The 27,065-nt window shown below is 35.6% G+C and overlaps 2 protein-coding genes across 2 annotated transcripts in view; both read left to right on the top strand.

The window, feature by feature from the left end:
* LOC137619841 (uncharacterized) overlaps positions 1 to 22,536 on the top strand; it is a 57,280-nt gene extending 34,744 nt beyond the window's left edge. The window contains exons 5-6 of the mRNA XM_068350133.1: positions 22,166 to 22,316; positions 22,464 to 22,536. Coding sequence (XP_068206234.1) covers positions 22,166 to 22,316; positions 22,464 to 22,536 — 224 coding nt within the window. The remainder of the gene's footprint in view (positions 1 to 22,165; positions 22,317 to 22,463) is intronic.
* Positions 22,537 to 23,228: 692 nt separating this feature from the next.
* On the top strand, positions 23,229 to 23,624 carry LOC137619840 (uncharacterized). The gene has a single exon (XM_068350132.1). The coding sequence runs from the start codon at positions 23,229 to 23,231 to the stop codon at positions 23,622 to 23,624; it is 396 nt and encodes a 131-aa protein (XP_068206233.1).
* Positions 23,625 to 27,065: the final 3,441 nt, after the last annotated feature.

Raw genomic sequence — 27,065 nt, 5'->3', positions numbered from 1 at the left:
CCTTACGATAACATGACTAAGCAAAAAAATGCAAAACATATTAAAAGGGGCACTCGAAGAAAAATGGCAACATGCTAATGGTGGGCATTTCAGAAGAAAAAAAATTTCAGCTACGTGCTAGGCAAACCATCAAGGCACATTTTCCGACAAATAAACATCTAAATGAATCATTACTCTGTGATAGTTACTTAGTACGTAGTAATTTTGAAAGAAATGGGAAAAAAAACGAAAAAATGGCAATCACAGGAAAATCGAACACATACCTATATATACGCCATATCTGGCTAAAAAAAAGGATAGGCATGGGTAGCCAGATCATCTAGAAACACTTTCCAACACTATAAAAATATAAGTTTTTCCACGTTACTTGCCAATTCCTTCCGGTAACATGACTAAGCAAAAAAATGCAAAACAAATAAAAAGGGGCACTCGATGAAAAATAGCAACGTGCTAACGGTGGGCATTTCAGAAAAAAAAATTTCAGCCATGTGCTAGGCAAACCATCAAGGAACATTTTCCGACAAATAAACATCTAAATGAATCATTACTCTGTGATAATTCCTTAGTACGTAGTAATTTTGAAAGAATTGGGAAAAAAACGAAAAAATGGCAATCACAGGAAAATCGAACACATACCTATATATACGCCATATCTGTCTAAAAAAAAAAGATAGGCATGGGTAGCCAGATAATCAAGAAACACTTTCCAACGCTAAAAAAATAAAAGTTTTGCGACACTATTTGCCAATTCCTTACGGTAACATGACTAAGCAAAAAAATGCAAAACAAATAAAAAGGGTCACTCGATGAAAAATGGCAACCTGCTAATGGTGGGCATTTCAGAAAAAAAAAAATTCCAGCCACATGCTAGGCAAACCATCAAGGCACATTTTCCGACAAATAAACACCAAAATGAATCATTACGCTGTGATAGTTCCTTAGTACGTAGTAATTTTGAAAGAAATAGGAAAAAAACGAAAAAATAGCAATCACAGGAAAATCAAACACATACCTATATATACGCCATATCTGGCTAAAAAAAAAAAAAAGGCATGGGTAGCCAGATCATCTAAAAACACTTTCCAACGCTATAAAAATATAAGTTTTGTGACACTACTTGCCAATTCCTTACGGTTATATGACTAAGCAAAACAATGCAAAACAAATAAAAAGGGGCACTCGATGAAAAATGGTAACGTGCTAATGATGGGCATTTCAGAAGAAAAAATTTCAGCCAAGTGCTAGGCAAACCATCAAAGCACATTTTCCGACAAATAAACATCTAAATGAATCATTACTCTGTGATAGTTTGTTAGTACGTAGTAATTTTGAAAGAAATGGGAAAAAACGGAAAAATGGCAATCACAGGAAAATCGAACACATACCTATATATACGCCATATCTGGCTAAAAAAAAGGATAGGCATGGGTAGCCAGATCATCTAGAAACACTTTCCAACACTTTAAAAATATAAGTTTTGCGACACTACTTGCCAATTCCTTACGGTAACATGACTTAGTAAAAAAATGCAAAACAAATAAAAAAGGGCACTCGATGAAAAATGGCAACGTGCTAATGGTGGGCATTTCAGAAAAAAAAGTTTCAGCCACGTGCTAGGCAAACCACCAAGGCACATTTTCCGACAAATAAACATCTAAATGAATCATTACTCTGTGATAGTTCCTTAGTACGTAGTAATTTTGAAAGAAATGGGAAAAAACGAAAAAAATGGTAATCACAGGAAAATCGAACACATACCTATATATACACCATATCTGGCTAAAAAAGAGGATAGGCATGGGTAGCCAGATCATCTAGAAACGCTTTCCAACACTATAAAAATATAAGTTTTGCTGCACTACTTGCCAATCTCTTACGGTAACATGACTAAGCAAAATAGTACAAAACAAATAAAAAGGGGCACTCGATGAAAAATGGCAACGTGCTAATGATGGGCAAGAAAAAAAATTTCAGCCACGTGCTAGGCAAACCATCAAGGCACATTTTCCGACAAATAAACATCTAAATGAATCATTACTCTGTGATAGTTCTTTAGTACGGAGTAATTTTGAAAGAAATGGGAAAAAACGAAAAAAATGGCAATCACAGGATATTCGAACACATATCTATATATACGCCATATATGGCTAAAAAAAAAGATAGGAATGGGTAGCCAGATCATCTAGAAACACTTTCCAACACTATAAAAATATAAGTTTTGCGACACTACTTGCCATATCCGTCCGGTAACATGACTAAGCAAAAAAATGCAAAACAAATAAAAAGGGGCACTTGATGAAAAATAGCAACCTGGTAACGGTGGGCATTTCAGAAAAAAATATTTCAGCCACGTGCTAGGCAAACCATCAAGGCACATTTTCCGACAAATAAACATCTAAACGAATCATTACTGTGTGATAATTCCTTAGTACGTAGTAATTTTGAGAGAATTGGGAAAAAACAAAAAAATGGCAATCACAGGAAAATCGAACACATACCTATATATATGCCATATCTGGCTAAAAAAAAAAGATAGGCATGGGTAGACAGATAATCTAAAAACACTTTCCAACGCTAAAAAAATAAAAGTTTTGCAACACTATTTGCCAATTCCTTACGGTAACATGACTAAGCAAAAAAATGCAAAACAAATAAAAAGGGTCACTCGATGAAAAATGGCAACCTGCTAATGGTGGGCATTTCAGAAAAAAAAATTTCAGCCACGTGCTATGCAAACCATCAAGGCACATTTTCCTACAAATAAACATCTAAATGAATCATTACTCTGTGATAGTTCCTTAGTACGTAGTAATTTTGACAGAAATGGGAAAAAAACGAAAAAATAGCAATCACAGGAAAATCGAACACATACCTATATATACGCCATATCTGGCTAAAAAAAAAAAAAAAAGGCATGGGTGGCCAGATCATCTAGAAACACTTTCCAACACTATAAAAATATAAGTTTTGCGACACTACTTGCCAATTCCTTACGGTAATATGACTAAGCAAAACAATGCAAAACAAATAAAAAGGGGCACTCGATGAAAAATGGTAACGTGCTAATGATGGGCATTTCAGCAAAAAAAAATTTCAGCCAAGTGCTAGGCAAACCATCAAAGCACATTTTCCGACAAATAAACATCTAAAATGAATCATTACTGTGTGATAGTTCGTTAGTACGTAGTAATTTTGAAAGAAATGGGAAAAAACGAAAAAATGGCAATCACAGGACAATCGAACACATACCTATATATACGCCATATCTGGCTAAAAAAAAAGATAGGCATGGGAAGCCAGATCATCTAGAAACACTTTCCAACACTATAAAAATATAAGTTTTGCGACACTACTTGCCAATTCCTTACGGTAACATGACTTAGTAAAAAAATGCAAAACAAATAAAAAAGGGCACTCGATGAAAAATGGCAACGTGCTAATGGTGGGCATTTCAGAAAAAAAAATTTCAGCCACGTGCTAGGCAAACCATCAAGGCACATTTTCCGACAAATAAACATCTAAATGAATCATTACTCTGTGATAGTTCCTAAGTACGTAGTAATTTTGAAAGAAATGCTAAAAAAACGATAAAATAGCAATCACAAGAAAATCGAACACATACCTATATATACGCCATATCTGGCTAGAAAAAAAGATAGGCATGGGTAGCCAGATCATCTAGAAACACTTTCCAACACTTTAAAAATATAAGTTTTGCGACACTACTTGCCAATTCCTTACGGTAACATGACTAAGCAAAACAATGCAAAACAAATAAAAAGGGGCACTCGATGAAAAATAGTAACGTGATAATGGTGGGCATTTCAGAAAAAAAAAATTTCAGCCACGTGCTAGGCAAACCATCAAGGCACATTTTCCGACAAATAAACATCTAAATGAATCATTACTCTGTGATAGTTCCTAAGTACGTAGTAATTTTGAAAGAAATGGGAAAAAACGAAAAAATGGCAATCACATGAAAATCAAACACATACCTATATATACGCCAAATCTGGCTAGAAAAAAAGATAGGCATTGGTAGCCAGATCATCTAGAAACACTTTCCAACACTATAAAAATATAAGTTTTGCGACACTACTTGGCAATTCCTTACGGTAAAATGACATAGCAAAAAAATGCAAAACAAATAAAAAGGGGCACTCGATGAAAAATGGCAACGTGCTAATGGTGGGCATTTCAGAAAAAAAAATTTCAGCCACGTGCTAGGCAAACCATCAAGGCACATTTCCCCACAAATGAACATCTAAATGAATCATTGCTCTGTGATAGTTCCTTAGTACGTAGTAATTTTGAAAGAAATGGGAAAAAACGAAAAAAATGGCAATCACAGGAAAATCGAACACATACCTATATATACGCCATATCTGGCTAAAAAAAAGGATAGGCATGGGTAGCCAGATCATCTAGAAACGCTTTCCAACACTATAAAAATATAAGTTTTGCGGCACTACTTGCCAATTCCTTACGGTAACATGACTAAGCAAAAAAATGCAAAACAAATAAAAAGGGGCACTCGATGAAAAATAGCAACGTGCTAATGGTGGGCAAGAAAAAAAATTTCAGCCACGTGCTATACAAACCATCAAGGCACATTTTCCGACAAATAAACATCTAAATGAATCATTACTCTGTGATAGTTCCTTAGTACGTAGTAATTTTGAAAGAAATGTGAGAAAACGAAATAATGGCAATCACAGGATATTCGAACACATATCTATATATACGCCATATCTGGCTAAAAAAAAAAGATAGGCATGGGTAGCCAGATCATCTAGAAACACTTTCCAACACTATAAAAATATAAGTTTTGCGACACTACTTGGCAATTCCTTACGGTAACATGACTAAGCAAAAAAATACAAAACAAATAAAAAGGGGCACTCAATGAAAAATGGCAACGTTCTAATGGTGGGCATTTCAGAAAAAAAAAATTTTAGCCACGTGCTAGGCAAACCATCAAGGCACATTTTCCGACAAATAAACATCTAAATGAATCATTACTCTGTGATAGTTCTTTAGTACATAGTAATTTTGAAAGAAATGGGAAAAAACGAAAAAATAGCAATCACAGGAAAATCGAATACATACCTATATATACGCCATATCTGGCTACAAAAAAAGATAGGCATGGGTAGCCAGATCATCTAGAAACACTTTCCAACACTATAAAAATATAAGTTTTGCGACACTACTTGCCAATTCCTTACGGTAACGTGACTAAGCAAAAAAATGCAAAACAAATAAAAAGGGGCACTCGATGAAAAATGGCAACGTGCTAATGGTGGGCATTTCAGAAAAAAAAAAAAATTTCAGCCACGTGCCAGGCAAACCATCAAAGCACATTTTCCGACAAATAAATATCTAAATGAATCATTACTCTGTGATAGTTCCTTAGTACGTAGTAATTTCGAAAGAAATGGAAAAAAACGAAAAAATGGCAATCACAGGAAAATCGAACACATGCCTATATATACGCCATATCTGGCTACAAAAAAAGATAGGCATGGGTAGCCAGATCATCTAGAAACACTTTCCAACACTATAAAAATATAAGTTTTGTGACACTACTTGGCAATTCCTTACGGTAACATGACTAAGCAAAAAAATACAAAACAAATAAAAAGGGGCACTCAATGAAAAAGGGCAACGTTCTAATGGTGGGCATTTCAGAAAAAAAAAAATTTTAGCCACGTGCTAGGCAAACCATCAAGGCACATTTTCCGACAAATAAACATCTAAATGAATCATTACTCTGTGATAGTTCTTTAGTACATAGTAATTTTGAAAGAAATGGGAAAAAACGAAAAAATAGCAATCACAGGAAAATCGAATACATACCTATATATACGCCATATCTGGCTACAAAAAAAGATAGGCATGGGTAGCCAGATCATCTAGAAACACTTTCCAACACTATAAAAATATAAGTTTTGCGACACTACTTGCCAATTCCTTACGGTAACGTGACTAAGCAAAAAAATGCAAAACAAATAAAAAGGGGCACTCGATGAAAAATGGCAACGTGCTAATGGTGGGCATTTCAGAAAAAAAAAAAAATTTCAGCCACGTGCCAGGCAAACCATCAAAGCACATTTTCCGACAAATAAATATCTAAATGAATCATTACTCTGTGATAGTTCCTTAGTACGTAGTAATTTCGAAAGAAATGGAAAAAAACGAAAAAATGGCAATCACAGGAAAATCGAACACATGCCTATATATACGCCATATCTGGCTAAAAAAAAAGATAGGCATGGGTAGCCAGATCATCTAGAAACGCTTTCCAACACTATAAAAATATAAGTTTTGCGGCACTACTTGCCAATTCCTTACGGTAACATGACTAAGCAAAAAAATGCAAAACAAATAAAAAGGGGCACTCGAAGAAAAATAGCAACGTGCTAATGGTGGGCAAGAAAAAAAATTTCAGCCACGTGCTAGGCAAACCATCAAGGCACATTTTCCGACAAATAAACATCTAAATGAATCATTACTCTGTGAAAGTTCTTTAGTACGTAGTAATTTTGAGAGAAATGGGAAAAAATGAAAAAATGGCAATCACAGGATATTCGAACATATATCTATATATAAGCCATATATGGCTAAAAAAAAGATCGTCATGGGTAGCCAGATCATCTAGAAACACTTTCATACACTATAAAAATATAAGTTTTGCGACACTACTTGCCAATTCCTTACGGTAACATGACTAAGCAAAAAAATGCAAAACAAATTAAAAGGGGCACTCGAAGAAAAATGGCAACATGCTAATGGTGGGCATTTCAGAATAAAAAAAATTTCAGCTACGTGCTAGGCAAACCATCAAGGCACTTTTTCCGACAAATAAACATCTAAATGAATCATTACTCTGTGATAGTTCCTTAGTACGTAGTAATTTTGAAAGAAATGGGAAAAAACGAAAAAAATGGCAATCACAGGAAAATCGAACACATACCTATATATACGCCATATCTGGCTAAAAAAAAGGATAGGCATGGGTAGCCAGATCATCTAGAAACGCTTTCCAACACTATAAAAATATAAGTTTTGCGGCACTACTTGCCAATCCCTTACGGTAACATGACTAAGCAAAAAAATGCAAAACAAATAAAAAGGGGCACTCGATGAAAAATAGCAACGTGCTAATGGTGGGCAAGAAAAAAAAATTCAGCCACGTGCTAGGCAAACCATCAAGGCACATTTTCCGACAAATAAACATCTAAATGAATCATTACTCTGTGATAGTTCTTTAGTACGTAGTAATTTTGAAAGAAATGGGAAAAAACGAAAAAATGGCAATCACAGGATATTCGAACACATATCTATATATACGCTATATCTGGCTAAAAAAAAAGATAGGCATGGGTAGCCAGATCATCTAGAAACACTTTCCAACACTATAAAAATATAAGTTTTGCGACACTACTTGGCAATTCTTTACGGTAACATGACTAAGCAAAAAAATGCAAAACAAATAAAAAGGAGCACTCAATGAAAAATGGCAACGTTCTAATGGTGGGCATTTCAGAAAAAAAAAATTTCAGCCACGTGCTAGGCAAACCATCAAGGCACATTTTCCGACAAATAAACATCTAAATGAATCATTACTCTGTGATAGTGCTTTAGTACATAGTAATTTTGAAAGAAATTGGAAAAAACGAAAAAATAGCAATCACAAGAAAATCGAACACATAGGCCTACCTATATATACTCCATATCTGGCTACAAAAAAAGATAGGCATGGGAAGCCAGATCATCTAGAAACACTTTCCAACACTATAAAAATATAAGTTTTGCGACACTACTTGCCAATTCCTTCCGGTAACACGACTAAGAAAAAAAATGCAAAACAAATAAAAAGGGGCACTCGATGAAAAATAGCAACGTGCTAATGGTGGGCATTTCAGAAAAAAAAATTTCAGCCACGTGCTATGCAAACCATCAAGGCACATTTTCCTACAAATAAACATCTAAATGAATCATTACTCTGTGATAGTTCCTTAGTACGTAGTAATTTTGACAGAAATGGGAAAAAAACGAAAAAATAGCAATCACAGGAAAATCGAACACATACCTATATATACGGCATATCTGGCTAAAAAAAAAAAAAAGGCATGGGTAGCCAGATCATCTAGAAACACTTTCCAACACTATAAAAATATAAGTTTTGCGACACTACTTGCCAATTCCTTACGGTAATATGACTAAGCAAAACAATGCAAAACAAATAAAAAGGGGCACTCGATGAAAAATGGTAACGTGCTAATGATGGGCATTTCAGAAAAAAAAAATTTCAGCCAAGTGCTAGGCAAACCATCAAAGCACATTTTCCGACAAATAAACATCTAAAATGAATCATTACTGTGTGATAGTTCGTTAGTACGTAGTAATTTTGAAAGAAATGGGAAAAAACGAAAAAATGGCAATCACAGGACAATCGAACACATACCTATATATACGCCATATCTGGCTAAAAAAAAAGATAGGCATGGGAAGCCAGATCATCTAGAAACACTTTCCAACACTATAAAAATATAAGTTTTGCGACACTACTTGCCAATTCCTTACGGTAACATGACTTAGTAAAAAAATGCAAAACAAATAAAAAAGGGCACTCGATGAAAAATGGCAACGTGCTAATGGTGGGCATTTCAGAAAAAAAAATTTAAGCCACGTGCTAGGCAAACCATCAAGGCACATTTTCCGACAAATAAACATCTAAAAGAATCATTACTCTGTGATAGTTCCTTAGTACGTAGTAATTTTGAAAGAAATGGGAAAAAACGAAAAAAATGGTAATCACAGGAAAACCGAACACATACATATATATACGCCATATCTGGCTAAAAAAAAGGATAGGCATGGGTAGCCAGATCATCTAGAAACGCTTTCCAACACTATAAAAATATAAGTTTTGCGGCACTACTTGCCAATCCCTTACGGTAACATGACTAAGCAAAAAAATGCAAAACAAATAAAAAGGGGCACTTGATGAAAAATAGTAACGAGCTAATGGTGGGCAAGAAAAAAAATTTCAGCCACGTGCTAGGCAAACCATCAAGGCATATTTTCCGACAAATAAACATCTAAATGAATCATTACTCTGTGATAGTTCTTTAGTACGTAGTAATTTTGAAAGAAATGGGAAAAAACGAAAAAATGGCAATCACAGGATAATCGAACACATATCTATATATACGCCATATATGGCTAAAAAAAAAGATTGGCGTGGGTAGCCAGATCATCTAGAAACACTTTCCAACACTATAAAAATATAAGTTTTGCGACACTACTTGCCAATTCCTTACGGTAACATGACTAAGCAAAAAAATGCAAAACATATTAAAAGGGGCACTCGAAGAAAAATGGCAACATGCTAATGGTGGGCATTTCAGAAGAAAAAAAATTTCAGCTACGTGCTAGGCAAACCATCAAGGCACATTTTCCGACAAATAAACATCTAAATGAATCATTACTCTGTGATAGTTACTTAGTACGTAGTAATTTTGAAAGAAATGGGAAATAACGAAAAAATGGCAATCACAGCAAAATCGAACACATACCTTTATATACGCCATATCTGGCTAAAAAAAAGGATAGGAATGGGTAGCCAGATCATCTAGAAACACTTTCCAACACTATAAAAATATAAGTTTTTCCACGTTACTTGCCAATTCCTTCCGGTAACATGACTAAGCAAAAAAATGCAAAACAAATAAAAAGGGGCACTCGATGAAAAATAGCAACGTGCTAACGGTGGGCATTTCAGAAAAAAAAAATTCAGCCATGTGCTAGGCAAACCATCAAGGAACATTTTCCGACAAATAAACATCTAAATGAATCATTACTCTGTGATAATTCCTTAGTACGTAGTAATTTTGAGAGAATTGGGAAAAAACGAAAAAATGGCAATCACAGGAAAATCGAACACATACCTATATATACGCCATATCTGTCTAAAAAAAAAAGATAGGCATGGGTAGCCAGATAATCAAGAAACACTTTCCAACGCTAAAAAAATAAAAGTTTTGCGACACTATTTGCCAATTCCTTACGGTAACATGACTAAGCAAAAAAATGCAAAACAAATAAAAAGGGTCACTCGATGAAAAATGGCAACCTGCTAATGGTGGGCATTTCAGAAAAAAAAAATTCCAGCCACATGCTAGGCAAACCATCAAGGCACATTTTCCGACAAATAAACACCAAAATGAATCATTACGCTGTGATAGTTCCTTAGTACGTAGTAATTTTGAAAGAAATAGGAAAAAAACGAAAAAATAGCAATCACAGGAAAATCAAACACCTACCTATATATACGCCATATCTGGCTAAAAAAAAAAAAAAGGCATGGGTAGCCAGATCATCTAAAAACACTTTCCAACGCTATAAAAATATAAGTTTTGTGACACTACTTGCCAATTCCTTACGGTAATATGACTAAGCAAAACAATGTAAAACAAATAAAAAGGGGCACTCGATGAAAAATGGTAACGTGCTAATGATGGGCATTTCAGAAGAAAAAATTTCAGCCAAGTGCTAGGCAAACCATCAAAGCACATTTTCCGACAAATAAACATCTAAATGAATCATTACTCTGTGATAGTTTGTTAGTACGTAGTAATTTTGAAAGAAATGGGAAAAAACGGAAAAATGGCAATCACAGGAAAATCGAACACATACCTATATATACGCCATATCTGGCTAAAAAAAAAAATAGGCATGGGTAGCCAGATCATCTAGAAACACTTTCCAACACTATAAAAATATAAGTTTTGCGACACTACTTGCCAATTCCTTACTGTAACATGACTTAGCAAAAAAATGCAAAACAAATAAAAAAGGGCACTCGATGAAAAATGGCAACGTGCTAATGGTGGGCATTTCAGAAAAAAAAGTTTCAGCCACGTGCTAGGCAAACCACCAAGGCACATTTTCCGACAAATAAACATCTAAATGAATCATTACTCTGTGATAGTTCCTTAGTACGTAGTAATTTTGAAAGAAATGGGAAAAAACGAAAAAAATGGTAATCACAGGAAAATCGAACACATACCTATATATACACTATATCTGGCTAAAAAAGAGGATAGGCATGGGTAGCCAGATCATCTAGAAACGCTTTCCAACACTATAAAAATATAAGTTTTGCTGCACTACTTGCCAATCTCTTACGGTAACATGACTAAGCAAAATAGTACAAAACAAATAAAAAGGGGCACTCGATGAAAAATGGCAACGTGCTAATGGTGGGCAAGAAAAAAAATTTCAGCCACGTGCTAGGCAAACCATCAAGGCACATTTTCCGACAAATAAACATCTAAATGAATCATTACTCTGTGATAGTTCTTTAGTACGGAGTAATTTTGAAAGAAATGGGAAAAAACGAAAAAAATGGCAATCACAGGATATTCGAACACATATCTATATATACGCCATATATGGCTAAAAAAAAAGATAGGAATGGGTAGCCAGATCATCTAGAAACACTTTCCAACACTATAAAAATATAAGTTTTGCGACACTACTTGCCATATCCGTCCGGTAACATGACTAAGCAAAAAAATGCAAAACAAATAAAAAGGGGCACTTGATGAAAAATAGCAACCTGGTAACGGTGGGCATTTCAGAAAAAAATATTTCAGCCATGTGCTAGGCAAACCATCAAGGCACATTTTCCGACAAATAAACATCTAAACGAATCATTACTGTGTGATAATTCCTTAGTACGTAGTAATTTTGAGAGAATTGGGAAAAAACAAAAAAATGGCAATCACAGGAAAATCGAACACATACCTATATATATGCCATATCTGGCTAAAAAAAAAGATAGGCATGGGTAGCCAGATAATCTAAAAACACTTTCCAACGCTAAAAAAATAAAAGTTTTGCAACACTATTTGCCAATTCCTTACGGTAACATGACTAAGCAAAAAAATGCAAAACAAATAAAAAGGGTCACTCGATGAAAAATGGCAACCTGCTAATGGTGGGCATTTCAGAAAAAAAAATTTCAGCCACGTGCTAGGCAAACCATCAAGGTACATTTTCCGACAAATAAACACCTAAAAGAATCATTACGCTGTGATAGTTCCTTAGTACGTAGTAATTTTGAAAGAAATGCGAAAAAAACGATAAAATAGCAATCACAGGAAAATCGAACACATACCTATATATACGCCATATCTGGCTAGAAAAAAAGATAGGCATGGGTAGCCAGATCATCTAAAAACACTTTCCAACACTTTAAAAATATAAGTTTTGCGACACTACTTGCCAATTCCTTACGGTAACATGACTAAGCAAAACAATGCAAAACAAATAAAAAGGGGCACTCGATGAAAAATAGTAACGTGATAATGGTGGGCATTTCAGAAAAAAAAAATTTCAGCCACGTGCTAGGCAAACCATCAAGGCACATTTTCCGACAAATAAACATCTAAATGAATCATTACTCTGTGATAGTTCCTAAGTACGTAGTAATTTTGAAAGAAATGGGAAAAAACGAAAAAATGGCAATCACATGAAAATCAAACACATATCTATATATACGCCATATCTGGCTAGAAAAAAAGATAGGCATTGGTAGCCAGATCATCTAGAAACACTTTCCAACACTATAAAAATATAAGTTTTGCGACACTACTTGGCAATTCCTTACGGTAAAATGACTTAGCAAAAAAATGCAAAACAAATAAAAAGGGGCACTCGATGAAAAATGGCAACGTGCTAATGGTGGGCATTTCAGAAAAAAAAATTTCAGCCACGTGCTAGGCAAACCATCAAGGCACATTTCCCCACAAATGAACATCTAAATGAATCATTGCTCTGTGATAGTTCCTTAGTACGTAGTAATTTTGAAAGAAATGGGAAAAAACGAAAAAAATGGCAATCACAGGAAAATCGAACACATACCTATATATACGCCATATCTGGCTAAAAAAAAGGATAGGCATGGGTAGCCAGATCATCTAGAAACGCTTTCCAACACTATAAAAATATAAGTTTTGCGGCACTACTTGCCAATTCCTTACGGTAACATGACTAAGCAAAAAAATGCAAAACAAATAAAAAGGGGCACTCGATGAAAAATAGCAACGTGCTAATGGTGGGCAAGAAAAAAAATTTCAGCCACGTGCTATACAAACCATCAAGGCACATTTTCCGACAAATAAACATCTAAATGAATCATTACTCTGTGATAGTTCCTTAGTACGTAGTAATTTTGAAAGAAATGGGAGAAAACGAAAAAATGGCAATCACAGGATATTCGAACACATATCTATATATACGCCATATCTGGCTAAAAAAAAAAGATAGGCATGGGTAGCCAGATCATCTAGAAACACTTTCCAACACTATAAAAATATAAGTTTTGCGACACTACTTGGCAATTCCTTACGGTAACATGACTAAGCAAAAAAATACAAAACAAATAAAAAGGGGCACTCAATGAAAAATGGCAACGTTCTAATGGTGGGCATTTCAGAAAAAAAAAAATTTTAGCCACGTGCTAGGCAAACCATCAAGGAACATTTTCCGACAAATAAACATCTAAATGAATCATTACTCTGTGATAGTTCTTTAGTACATAGTAATTTTGAAAGAAATGGGAAAAAACGAAAAAATAGCAATCACAGGAAAATCGAATACATACCTATATATACGCCATATCTGGCTACAAAAAAAGATAGGCATGGGTAGCCAGATCATCTAGAAACACTTTCCAACACTATAAAAATATAAGTTTTGCGACACTACTTGCCAATTCCTTACGGTAACGTGACTAAGCAAAAAAATGCAAAACAAATAAAAAGGGGCACTCGATGAAAAATGGCAACGTGCTAATGGTGGGCATTTCAGAAAAAAAAAAAATTTCAGCCACGTGCCAGGCAAACCATCAAAGCACATTTTCCGACAAATAAATATCTAAATGAATCATTACTCTGTGATAGTTCCTTAGTACGTAGTAATTTCGAAAGAAATGGAAAAAAACGAAAAAATGGCAATCACAGGAAAATCGAACACATGCCTATATATACGCCATATCTGGCTAAAAAAAAAGATAGGCATGGGTAGCCAGATCATCTAGAAACACTTTCCAACACTATAAAAATATAAGTTTTGCCACGTTACTTGCCAATTCCTTCCGGTAACATGACTAAGCAAAAAAATACAAAACAAATAAAAAGGGGCACTCGATGAAAAATAGCAACGTGCTAATGGTGGGCATTTCAGAAAAAAAAATTTCAGCCACGTGCTAGGCAAACCATCAAGGCACATTTTCCGACAAATAAACATCTAAATGAATCATTACTCTGTGATAGTTCCTTAGTACGTAGTAATTTTGAAAGAAATGGGAAAAAACGAAAAAATGGCAATCACAGGAAAATCGAACACATACCTATATATACGCTATATCTGGCTAAAAAAAAAAAAGATAGGCATGGGTAGCCAGATCATCTAGAAACACTTTCCAACGCTAAAAAAATAAAAGTTTAGCGACACTACTTGCCAATTCCTTACGGTAACTTGACTTAGCAAAAAAATGCAAAAGAAATAAAAAGGGGCACTCGATGAAAAATGGCAATGTGCTAATGGTGGGCATTTCAGAAAAAAAAATTCCAGCCACGTGGTAGGCAAACCATCAAGGCACATTTTCCGACAAATAAACACCTAAATGAATCATTACTCTGTGATAGTTCCTTAGTACGTAGTAATTTTGAAAGAAATGGGAAAAAACGAAAAAATTGCAATCACAGGAAAATCGAACACATACCTATATATACGCTATATCTGGCTAAAAAAAAAAAAGGCATGGGTAGCCAGATCATCTAGAAACACTTTCCAACACTATAAAAATATAAGTTTTGCGACACTACTTGCCAATTCCTTACGGTAACATGACTAAGAAAAAAACGCTAAACAAGTAAAAAGGGGCACTCGATGAAAAATGGTAACGTGCTAATGGTGGGCATTTCATAAAAAAAAAAATTTCAGCCACTTGCTAGGTAAACCATCAAAGCACATTTTCCGACAAATAAACATCTAAATGAATCATTACTCTGTGATAGTTCCTTAGTACGTAGTAATTTTAAAAGTAATGGGAAAAAACGAAAAAATGGCCATCACAGGAAAATCGAACACATACCTATATATACGCCATATCTGGCTAAAAAAAAGATAGGCAAGGGTAGCCAGATCATCTAGAATCACTTTCCAACACTATGAAAATATAAGTTTTGCAACACTACTTGCCAATTCCTTACGGTAACATGACTTAGCAAAAAAATGCAAAACAAATAAAAAGGGGCACTCGATGAAAAATGGCAACGTGCTAATGCTGGGCATTTCAGAAAAAAAAATTTCAGCCACGTGCTAGGCAAACCACCAAGGCACATTTTCCGACAAATAAACATCTAAATGAATCATTACTCTGTGATAGTTCCTTAGTACAGAGTAATTTTGAAAGAAATGGGAAAAAACGAAAAAAATAGCAATCACAGGAAAATCGAACACATACCTATATATACGCCATATCTGCCTAAAAAAAAAAGATAGGCATGGGTAGCCAGATCCTCTAGAAACACTTTCCAATGCTAAAAAAATAAAAGTTTTGCGACACTATTTGCAAATTCCTTACGGTAACATGGCTATGCAAAAAAAATGCAAAACAAATAAAAAGGGACACTTGCGGAAAAATGGCCAACATTCTAATATACGGCATTTCAGATAAAAAAAAAAGACATGCACGTAGTAACCCTACCATCAAAACACACTTTCCAACAAATGAGCATGGAAAAAAATCAATACTATATGGCAATTCCTTACTACATAGTAAATTTTTACAAATATTGAAAAAAACAGAAATTGGCAACTGCAGGAAAATACGCCACATACCAATATGTACGGCGTATCTGACAAAAACAAAGTCACGCATGGGTAGCCAGATCATCTATACACACTTTCCAATGCTATGAAAATAAAAGTTTTGCGATACTATTTGCCAATTTCTCCCGGAAAAATGACCTAGCCAAGAAATGAAAAAAAACTGAAAAAGGGGCACTCGCGGAAAAATGGCCAACATTCTAATATATGGCATCTCAGATAAAAAAAGACATGCACCTGGTAGCCCAACCATCAAGGGACACTTTCTAACAAATAAACATGAAAAAAATCAATAATATATGGCAATTCCTTACTACATAGTAAATTTTTACAAATATTGAAAAAAACAGAAATTGGCAACCGCAGGAAAATACGCCACATACCAATATTTACGGCGTATCTGACAAAAAAAAAGTCACGCATGGGTAGCCAGATCATCTAGACACACTTTCCAACACTAAAAAAGCAAAAGTTTTGCCACACTATTTGGCAATTTCTTACGGAAAAATGACTTGGCCAAAAAATGCAAAAAACTGAAAAAGGGGCACTCGCGGTAAAATGGTCCTCGTGGTGATGAACGGCATTTCAACTAAAAAAAAAAACCTGCACGTGGTAGCCTAACCATCCACCAAGACTTTCCACAACTGATAACCTATACAAGTTGCACCATTCTACGACAATTTCATAATACGTAATAACTTTGATAATTATGCAACTTACCTTAGAAGGGTAAACTCGGTTGCGCTCGACCCCGACGTGTCTCAGAAATCTGGGAAGGAGCACAGCTACAGCGATGCATGTCTGGACACTACTAGAGCATGTAGGCTAGTGACCGACTGCAGGTCGATCACCCATGAATTCAGTCACGGGGGTGAGTCCCGTGAGAAAAACATCTTTTGTTTTGACGCTCGGGGTCGCGGACGACCCACCGTACCGTTCCAGGGATAATGGGAAATGTAAATAAAAAAAGGTTACCAAAGGCGTACAGTGACCAAGAACTAGTAAATAGTATTCTATTATTCTTTGAAAATAAAATAGAAAATATAATTAAGTCATTCAAAAATATTCATTATCAGGTTAGTACAACGTCGGGAAGGGCATACACTAGAGAAAACCCCAACCAAAACCCATAAACTGGAAGCTGTTGTAGATAAGTAGATAGACGCAAAGTCGTGCCCTGTGGGCAACACTCAGATACATTGCCATAACTCTACGAGAAATAGGCAATGGCTACTGCAAAGTGGGTGAATGCAGTTAAAGAAGCGACCCACAACATCTATTAAAATTGGCACCTTAAATGTTGGACCCATGACAGGCTCTGGAAGAGAAGTTGTTGATATGATGAAGAGGAGGAAAGTCCCATGTGTGCAGAGATAAGTTGGAAGGGAGATAAAGCCAAAGAGATTGGAACATGGTATAAACTTTTCTGCAGTTGATACACAGAACTAGGAAGGAATGAGGTTGGAATCATATAGTCCAGCCGTTTTCAGTAAAAATCGTTCAAATTTGGTTAAAAGTACCAAATTTTGCACAAAGCTAGCTAGAGATGTACCTTTTGAAATGTGATAGAGACCCATTTGATATCTTTCCAATATGGCCGCTTTTTTCAAGATGGCGGCCAAAAATCTGGAAAATGCAGCTATTTGAAGTATTTTCATCGTATAGTCACAATTTTGGAGTCTAAACCTATTTTTTCAAGGATGTTCTAAACCTGAAAAGCAAATGGGGGCACATACGACAAATATTTAAGGAGCAAATGGCCTTTTTGTTACAGAAATTGCCTACAAAAATACTAAACCGGCTGTAATCATATTTGTTCTGTAATTTAACGCAAAGTAAAGAATGTATTTGAATGTCAAACATAAGTACAGTGTTTTATTAACTCAATTTGAAGAGTTTTATATTAACTTAACCCCAAAATAGGTCTTACTCTTGTAACCATCAATTGCTAGTACAGTAATGAAATGATTAATTTAAGTAAACAGTCTAATCACACACAGGCAACAATCCCCCCTGCATTTGCACAGAGCCGTACATGCTAGTTGTGCTTTCACACACTAGCATCTTCCTCTGGAGCCTTTGACACATCCATATTTCAGGAATGCCATACAGGAAACTGATGCTTGAGGCAGATCTGACCAATAGGGTTCCCATGCATTCCCAGGTCCTTTCATTCAACCCCATTCAACAAGTGAAGGTAACACGGGATTGGGGAGAAGTGACTGGCCCTAAACATGACCAGCTTGATAAGATGCTCTTATGACATTCTGGTAGAGAGCAGCAGAAGTTGGTGGTATGAGATCAATAGACCTGCCCTTCCTGGTGAAGAGATCTTTTCTCGCTTCATAAGCTGATGTGGCAAGTGTTATAAAGCAGAACGACAAATTGCTCTAGGTTCGCCATATGCTGATCAATTCTCTCCCGTTTTGGTACATTCCCAAGGTCTGCAAACACCTCGGTTACACTTTCACATATTTGCCACGTCTCCCAAGAAGATTTCTTCCATTTACCAGCAAAGGAGGATGTGTTGTCACACTCGCTGAAGGCATGAAACATAGGCAGAGCTCGACACTTTGGACCTAGAGAACCAGCTATGGTGTGTACAGGGATATAGTTGAAGTTGTCCCCAACCCCAAAGCTGATCCACAGTTCACTTGCATGAATTGGAAGACACAGTGCTATAGCTAACACTACTACATCAGTGTCCACAGTTCTATCATGATCCTCTCACAACCATGTTGAACAGCATCTTTTGCATGGAGAGGAAGCCTTGTGTCTGCTTTCTCATGGGACCACAGAGATATTTGATCAATACTGTCCCTCTGGAGGTTGCAAATGACCAATTCTCCTTTTGTGGACATAATTTGCTTGCCCTATGGACAGCTGACAGTAGTACATTGATCCGCTAGAAAACTGAAGAGCTCGGGTTTGTTTGCATCACACCACAAGAAAGCCTTCCAGTTGCCAGGAACAGGAGTGTTAGCCTTTACTTTTCTGCGGTCCCCCTCTCCTCTGAGACTTCTAGCAGTCGCCTTCAGACTGTCTTGGAAGTACTGATCAAGATAATATCAACTCTTCTTGCTGACTCCAGTTGACGCTTAACATGTGGTACAAATACCAGGTCAGCATACTCTTGAAATGTTCTTGATGCACCTGGGTTAAGCATATTAACAATGGCAGCCCCATTTATTGTAGAAGAACTGCATCAGTATCAGGCTGTGGTACTATGCTGTGTAAGGAATGGGAGAAGATCAGCTTTGGTCCCACGTTGAAGTTTTCCACCCTGTGACAATGATGGTGGACTGGACTGATTCTCATGGCGGAAAAACTCATCAATATCCCCATCTCTCACTTGGCAAGACACATACAGTTTAGAGAAAAGAGAACAGTCTTGTTTCAATGATGCAGTTTGTTGCTTCTACATTGACACTTTGCGGGTATGCTGGCTGGTGAATAGAGGAAATTTGTTCCTTTTGATAGGGTCTGTCAGACTTTTTGTTCTGTCTTCTAGCTGTTCCTTCACAAAATCACTATATTGCTCATTTCCCACCCTTTTGATATGCCTTACGGTTTCTATAACCTCTTTGTCTACAACATCCTGGGTGCCTGATACAAGAAGATCAGATGAATCTTCCATGAATGGATTTCCTATATCTTCTAATGTATCACACAAGGATTTGACTTGCTTTCTGTATGTTGTCTGTAACCCCTGTTGAGCTTCATGGTGTCTTTGGTCTGAATGCTTTTCCGCCTGTCTCCGGAGTCCTTCCACCACAGTTTCAAACTCATTCACAACTCTTGACACTTCTGGCCCAGCCACCATCTCTCTTTGGAGTTGTGCGCTGTTTTCAGTTAGGCCCACAGCATCACCATCTCCTTTAATCTGTTTGTTGTTCTGTTCGTGAGCTTGGTCTAATGGGATGCCGGAAAATGAGTGTTGTGTTTTGTGAACAACAAACTTTCCCTCTGAGAATTCATCAGCAACCTCAGGATGCATCAAATCTAGGGAAGCCATATCTCTAATATGCACTGCAACCCAACGAGCATAATTTGGGTGGTCAAGTGCAAAGAATCATGGGGCCAGCTTTGTGAGTGCATCCGTGTACAGATTGAAGTGGCCCTGTCGCAGTGATTGGAGGAAATCCATCAAAGCTAGTTCTAGGTCAAGTATGATGGACCAGAAGTTAAACATAGGTACTGTCACTCTCCATTGCTCAAAGCTTAGAGGATCTGTGGTGGGGTCTTCTGTTTAGTGACACTTGTAGGCTCTATCCATGAGAATGTACAAGCTCCCTGCAGTCACCTGGTGGGCATGCCTCGTTCTCATTATATGTGCAGCCTTCAGGAAGGAGTCTGCAGTACCTTGTGAGGCTATCTCTGCCTGCACAAGGGTGTTGGCCCATCCAGTTCCTTCCAGCCAGTCTCCAAGAACTTTGAGAAAGGCCAGCTCAATGTGTAAGCCACCACACATCACTACAACTTGATTCTCACCTAAATGTTGGGGCATTACCATTGGAGTTGTTTGGCAATAGCATACAGTGGCTGATCACAGGCAACTACAGGGATCTGAATAGGATTCAGTAAATCTACTGCATTCTTCACAACTTTCATATTATGGGCAATCATGGCACTTGACTTAGCCTCCTCATATAACAGTGGGAGCAATGAGCCGATGTCGGAAGGAGCAGGCTGTTCTGTGTGGACCTGATCAGCATGGTATGTAGCCCAGGATGTCTTTAGGTCTGTTGATGACTCAGCTTCAATCTCCTCTTTCACATGTTTCAACCACCTGCAAAATGACTGTATAACAAACAAAATGGTTGTCATTGTAGAATTGTAAGAATTGAGACAGATAACAACAACATTTAGAGCAATATTTCAGTATGTTTGACTTATTTCAAAATTTAAATGAGCATTTGCTGGTAAAATACTGTTCTCCTGTACTTATTTTTATTCTCATTGTTTAGAACATCCTTGAAAATATAGGTAAAGACTCCAAAATTGTAACTATACAATGAAAATCGTTCGAATAGCAGTATTTCCCTGAATTTTGGCGGCCATATTGAAAAAGGCGGCCATATTGGAATGATATCAAATGGGTCTCTATCACATTTCAAAAGGTATATCAAAAGCTAACTTTGTGCAAAATTTGGTCCTTTTAACCGAATGTGAACGATTCCTCCATATTTTTACCGAAAACGGCTGGACTAATAGTAACAGAAAAGCTTAAGAGTTCTGCATTGGAGGTGAAAAGAACAAATGATAGAATTTATGCGCAAAAAACTATATTGGGATGGAGAAATACTAAATGTTATCAGTATATATGCATATCAGGCAGGCTGTACAAAAGAGGAAAAAGACGATTTTTGAGACCGCTGGATGAGATAATGATAAACATACCAAATGAAGAACTATTAATGATAGGAGACCTAAATGGTCATGTAGGGAAAAATAGACAGTGCTAGGAAAGAATACATGGAGGATGGGCTTGGGAAGATCTGAACCAAATGGCAGTAATCAACAATTTCTTTGAAATACAGCCAACGTATCTTGCAATGTATAAATGTGGCGGCCAAGAATCAGAATTTGATTTCGTATTATGTGGAAGGGTTTATTTAAAGTAGATAAGAAATTAGAATATTACTAGGATAAGCCATGACCCATTACCATAGACTCTTGACAATAGTCAGGGATAGGATGAGATAAATTAGAGGTAGGTAAGAAATGATTCCATAAATAATATGATGGAAGCTGAAAGAACCACAATATAGGGGTAGATTCAAAGAGAGGGTTTTAGTCGAACTTGGCACCTAGGATTATTAGGATGTGGATGAGAAGTTTTAGGAATATCAACAGGATAAGGGCCATGTGATAAGGAAATTTGGTCGGGGGATAATTATGTACAAGAGAAAGTCAAGATGGAGAGAAATGCATAAAAAAGTTATGATGAAACGGGCACTGACGAAGATAAGGAGAGAAATATACTAGCAAAGAAAGAAGAAAAAATAGCGATTGAACAATCAAAACAACAAGCAATGAATAATGTATATGAAGATTTGGACACAAAGGAAGGTCAAAAAGAGATTTTCAATATTACCAAAGGACCAAATAAAGCAACTATAGATATTACCCCCATTAAGCAGATAAAGAATGAGGATGCAGTGGTAATATGTACCTAAAGTGACATGAAAGGTAGGCGGAAGCAGTAGTTTGAAAAATTGATGCATGGAAAAAAATACAAGATTTATAATTGCAGAAGGAAATCCAAATTCAGAAATGGTAAGAGATAAAGGTAGAGAAGAAACAGAGGTTGCCCTCAGCAAGATGAAAAAAGGAAAAGCAACGGAACTTGATGAGATACTAGTAGAAGTCTGGAAATGCTTGGAGGAATTTGGAGTGTATATGCCGTGGGATCTGATGAAAAAGATACACCGGAAAAAAAGAGGCCCAATAAATGTAAGGAATAGCTTTTTAGTACTCTTATTAAAAGAAAAGGGGATGTGCAAAATTGTAATAATTATAGGGTAATATAACTTCTCCCACATACTATGAAGCTTTGAGAAAGGATTAGAGATCACAGGTTATGGGAAGAGACCGAGATTGGAGAAGAGCAGTTTCGATTTATGACAGAGAGAAGCACGGTGGATCCAATGTTTGCACTAGGCCAGCCAGTGCAAATATTTAGAGAAGGCCAAAACGAATTACATATAGTATCTATTGACTTAAAGAAGACTAGTGATAGAGTTCCACGGCAAGAGATATTCAGATGCCTGAGAGAGAGGTAAACATCAAAGAAATATGGAGCAGGGACACAAGTAAGAACAATTGTTGAAGTAGGGGTTGAGTTACCCCAGAGGACGTCATTAAGCCCATACTTGTTTAATATAGTAATGGATGTAATTACTGAAAGAGTGAGAGAACAGTCCCTATGGATTATGCTGTTTGCAGATAATATAAATCTGTATGATGAAACCAGAGAAGGATTGGGTTTGGGGGGTGGGGGGGGGAGGCTGGAGAGAGGGAGAGAGGCATCGAAGAGCAGAGGGCTAAAGATCAGTAGAGCAGAAACGGAGTATATATGCTGCAACATGCTGAACCAATTGAATGATATACAGTTGTTTGGAAAAATAGTAAATAGGGTAGAAGATTTCAAGTACCTAGGGTCATATGTTGAGGAAACAGCAGAACTTCTTATGGAAGTGGACAGAAAAATTCAAGCTGAATGGAATAACTGGAAAAGAGTGTTAGGAATGTTATGTGATAGAAGGATAAACTTAAAGTTGAAATGAAAGGTACATAAAACTGTAGGGAGACCGGCCATGACATATGGTGCAGAGAGCAGGCCGATGAAAAAGATTGTTGAGAACAAAATGGAGGTTGCAAAGATGAGAATGCTAAGATGGAGCGCTGGGATCACGAGACTAGATAAGGTTAGTAGTGACTTGGTAATGGAAACAACCAGAATTACAGACGTGTCGAAGGAAATACAAGAAAAGAGACTCCACAGGTTTGGGCACGTAATGAGGGGAGACCAGGAGTATGTTGGGAGGAGGTTGTTGGAGATGGATGTTCCAGGTAGGAGGAGGATGGGGAGACCAAAGAGAATGTGGAGGGAGTGTGTAATAGCAGATATGGAGGGGAAATATCTCACAGTGGAGGACATCGGAGACAGAAGAAATTGGAAACAGCTTTCAAGAAATAGCCACCCTTCATAGTGCGAAAAGCTTTAGTCGAACAAGAAGAAGGTTAGTACTGCAGAAGATACATAAAAACTTGACTAGACTCATTCATGACGGTGTCATCAGGATTATCATGAGAGAAAGGAAAACAAACTCTACCAATAATCCAATGCCAATATCTAAAGTAACTGGAGAAACTTTTCTAATCTAGCTGATATAATTACGAGAATAACAAATATAGGCATCGATAAGTGTAAGTTTCCCAACACCAGCAAAATGGCTATAGTTACACGTGTTCTTAGAAGTGTTCTAGATTATTAAGAATTAGGCTCGTATAGACCTATTTCAAATCTATCCTTTATCTCAAAAATGCTAGAAAACTTAATTTAGAACAACTAATTAGTAAGAAAAAAATATAAGCTTGGCCATACAGCCAGTGTGCTATCTGTTGTAAATTGTATGTTGGAAATGATGGCTAAGAGCAAATGTGGTATTTTAATATTTGTGTATTGCTTGATCTTAGGGCACCTTCTGATGTAGGTGTGTATGAACTGCTAATAAATAATATACGTTCATTTAATATTGAAAATACAACTTTTTGAATACCAAAAAGATTACTATGTGCAAATTGGAAACTCTTATTCATCATATGAACTAATGAAAACAGGGATACATCAAGGGAGTGTACTAGGCCGAATCTTATTTTGTATCCAGACTATTCGTCTGTCGAAAATAAACAGGCATGGAGTGAAGCTCGAACTATTTGCAGTCGATACACAATATGACTTCTCGATAAATATAGACGATACTACTGGAACTCTAAACTGAATTTTTGCCAGTATTAGGGAATGGATGAATGGCAACTAAAATTAAAAGAAAATAAACCTAGTTATTGGTGGTTGGAAGGAAAATCATTCTAAGAAACTTAAGTAATATTTGAATGAATATGAATAACAACTCTGCCCCAATATCTAGTAATATTCCTGATCTAGGGGCTTTTCTTGACTGTAATTAGTCTTTCAGTGTCCAATTAAATAATGAGGTAAAAACTCCTAGGTATTATCTTAGTAACATAAGTTTTTATAAAGAAGTACCTGTAAAAAAAGAATAAGACAAACTAGGCCAATACTAGGATTGACTATTGTAACTTAATCTACTACAATTTACCAAAAGTCCAATTTAAAAAAAAAAAAAATACATTACATAATAAACAGAGGAGAAAAACTGATAAAAGGTTTCCCACCCCGAGAAAAGATCACTCATCCACTAATTGATTTACACTGGGCGCCTATCAAAGCAAGAATTGAGTTTGAAATATATATACTAACCCATCAAGTTATCAGAGGCAGACGTCCAAAATATCTAAGAGAATTGCTACATATTGTGCAGCCAAAAAATCGTGTTGACACGAAAATAGATGAAGGAGGGTTTAAAATTATTTGAACCTAGATATACTGTATGCCTACTACTCGCTTTAGAGCCTTGAAATATGCAGTTCCGAGAAAGTACAATAGGCCCCCACATGACATTAAGGCTTTCAAGAAGAAGATAAATATTTTCTTGTTTCGATAGTGTGTATAAGACAATAAAGAAGCAATAAGTTGTGTGAAATGTTAAATGCTTTGGAACCAATATGACAAAAAATCTGAAGGTCCTGTAATGAGTACGGGTTGCCCTGCTCTATTAGATCAGAAAAGCTGCCCTTAAAGTACAAAAAAAGAAAAGTATATATATATATATATATATATATATATATATATATATATATATATATATATATATATATATATATATATATATATGTATATATATAATATATATATATATATATATATATATATATATATATATATATATATATATATATATGCGTTTGTGTGTGTATATATGTGTATGTGTTTGTGTGCTTGTGTTCAAATGTGTATCTATCTATCTATATCTATCTATCTATCTATCTATCTATCAATATATCTGTCTATCTATATATATATATATATATATATATATATATATATATATATATATATATATATATATATATATATATATATATATATATATATATAAATTTATATATATACAGTATATGTTGAAGTGCACTCATATGTACGCACACACAAACACACAGGTTTTTCATAAGTCTGACCATTCTTTACATTCAGATCTTCAAGGACAGTTCCATCCTCTTCGTAATTCTAGGTATGCAGTTAATTCTAATAGTCAGGCTTTCTCCACCATGAGGCTCTATACTACAGAGTACTCTAGAAGTTTTATGTTTTATTCCAACTTTGACCAAGTTGGGGAATGATCTTCCTAATAGGGAAGTTAAATCAGAAGAACTTCTAAAGTTCAACCTCGCTTCAAATGTTTTTTTTGTTAAACGGGCTTATATAAGTCTTTTGATACTTTACATATTAAAATTTCTGTTTTAATGTTGTTGATAATTTAAAAATATTTTACTTTACATTTTCATTACTTCTTATATCGTTTATTCATTTTCTTATTTCCTTTCCTCACTGAACTATTTTCCCCTGTTGAGCCCTACCTAGGGCATTAGCTTAGCTAGTAATATTATATATATATATATATATATATATATATATATATATATATATATATATATATATATATATATATATATATATATATATATATATATATATGTATATATATATCTATATATATATATATATATATATATATATATATATATATATATATATATATATATATATATATATATATATATAGAGAGAGAGAGAGAGAGAGAGAGAGAGAGAGAGAGAGAGAGAGAGAGAGAGATATAGACATATATATATATATATATATATATATATATATATATATATATATATATATATATATATATATATATATATATATATATATATATATATATGTTTGTGTGTGTGTGTACGTGTTTTATTCAATCTTTCACTTGAATCTAATTATAGATACCCTTATTGGTGTTCACATTTCATAAAAACCTAATTGATTCTTCCTCATTAATCTTATCTTTTTTTAATGAAATTTTGTATTCTATTCCATGCTCCATTCTTATTAACTCTGTCTTCCTTATATAAATTTTCCGCCCAACCTCGTGTGATATTTCATGCATTCTGGTAAGCAAGCATTGTAAATCCTGTGGTGTTATGATAACAAGGACAGTATCATCAGCATACTCTAGGTGTGCAAAATTCCTATCACTAATCCAGTCAAATCTTTTTCCATAATGAGGATGAACAAAATAGGTGACAACACATTCTTGTGGGGTACTCCACTGTTCACTGAAAATCCATTTAACAAGACTAAACTAACATTTACTTTTCACTATGTATGCTCATGAAGAGACGTAATCAAATTAAGGTTGTGGTGGCCGATGTGGTGACGTCCCTGACTGGTGAACGCCAGAATGGTGTTCGAGTCACGCTCAAACTCTTAGTTTCTTTGGTCGCTGCAATCATACCATCCTTGTGA

This window comes from Palaemon carinicauda, chromosome 26, assembly GCF_036898095.1.
Source record: "Palaemon carinicauda isolate YSFRI2023 chromosome 26, ASM3689809v2, whole genome shotgun sequence".
NCBI classification, from domain to species: domain Eukaryota; kingdom Metazoa; phylum Arthropoda; class Malacostraca; order Decapoda; family Palaemonidae; genus Palaemon; species Palaemon carinicauda.
Note: the sequence above shows the minus strand (reverse complement) of the source record. Positions and strands in the feature narration are given on the sequence as shown.

Coding starts and splice junctions, on each gene's coding strand:
- LOC137619840 (XM_068350132.1), top strand. CDS start 23,229: ATGACATATGGTGCAGAGAGCAGGCCGATGAAAAAGATTGTTGAGAAC.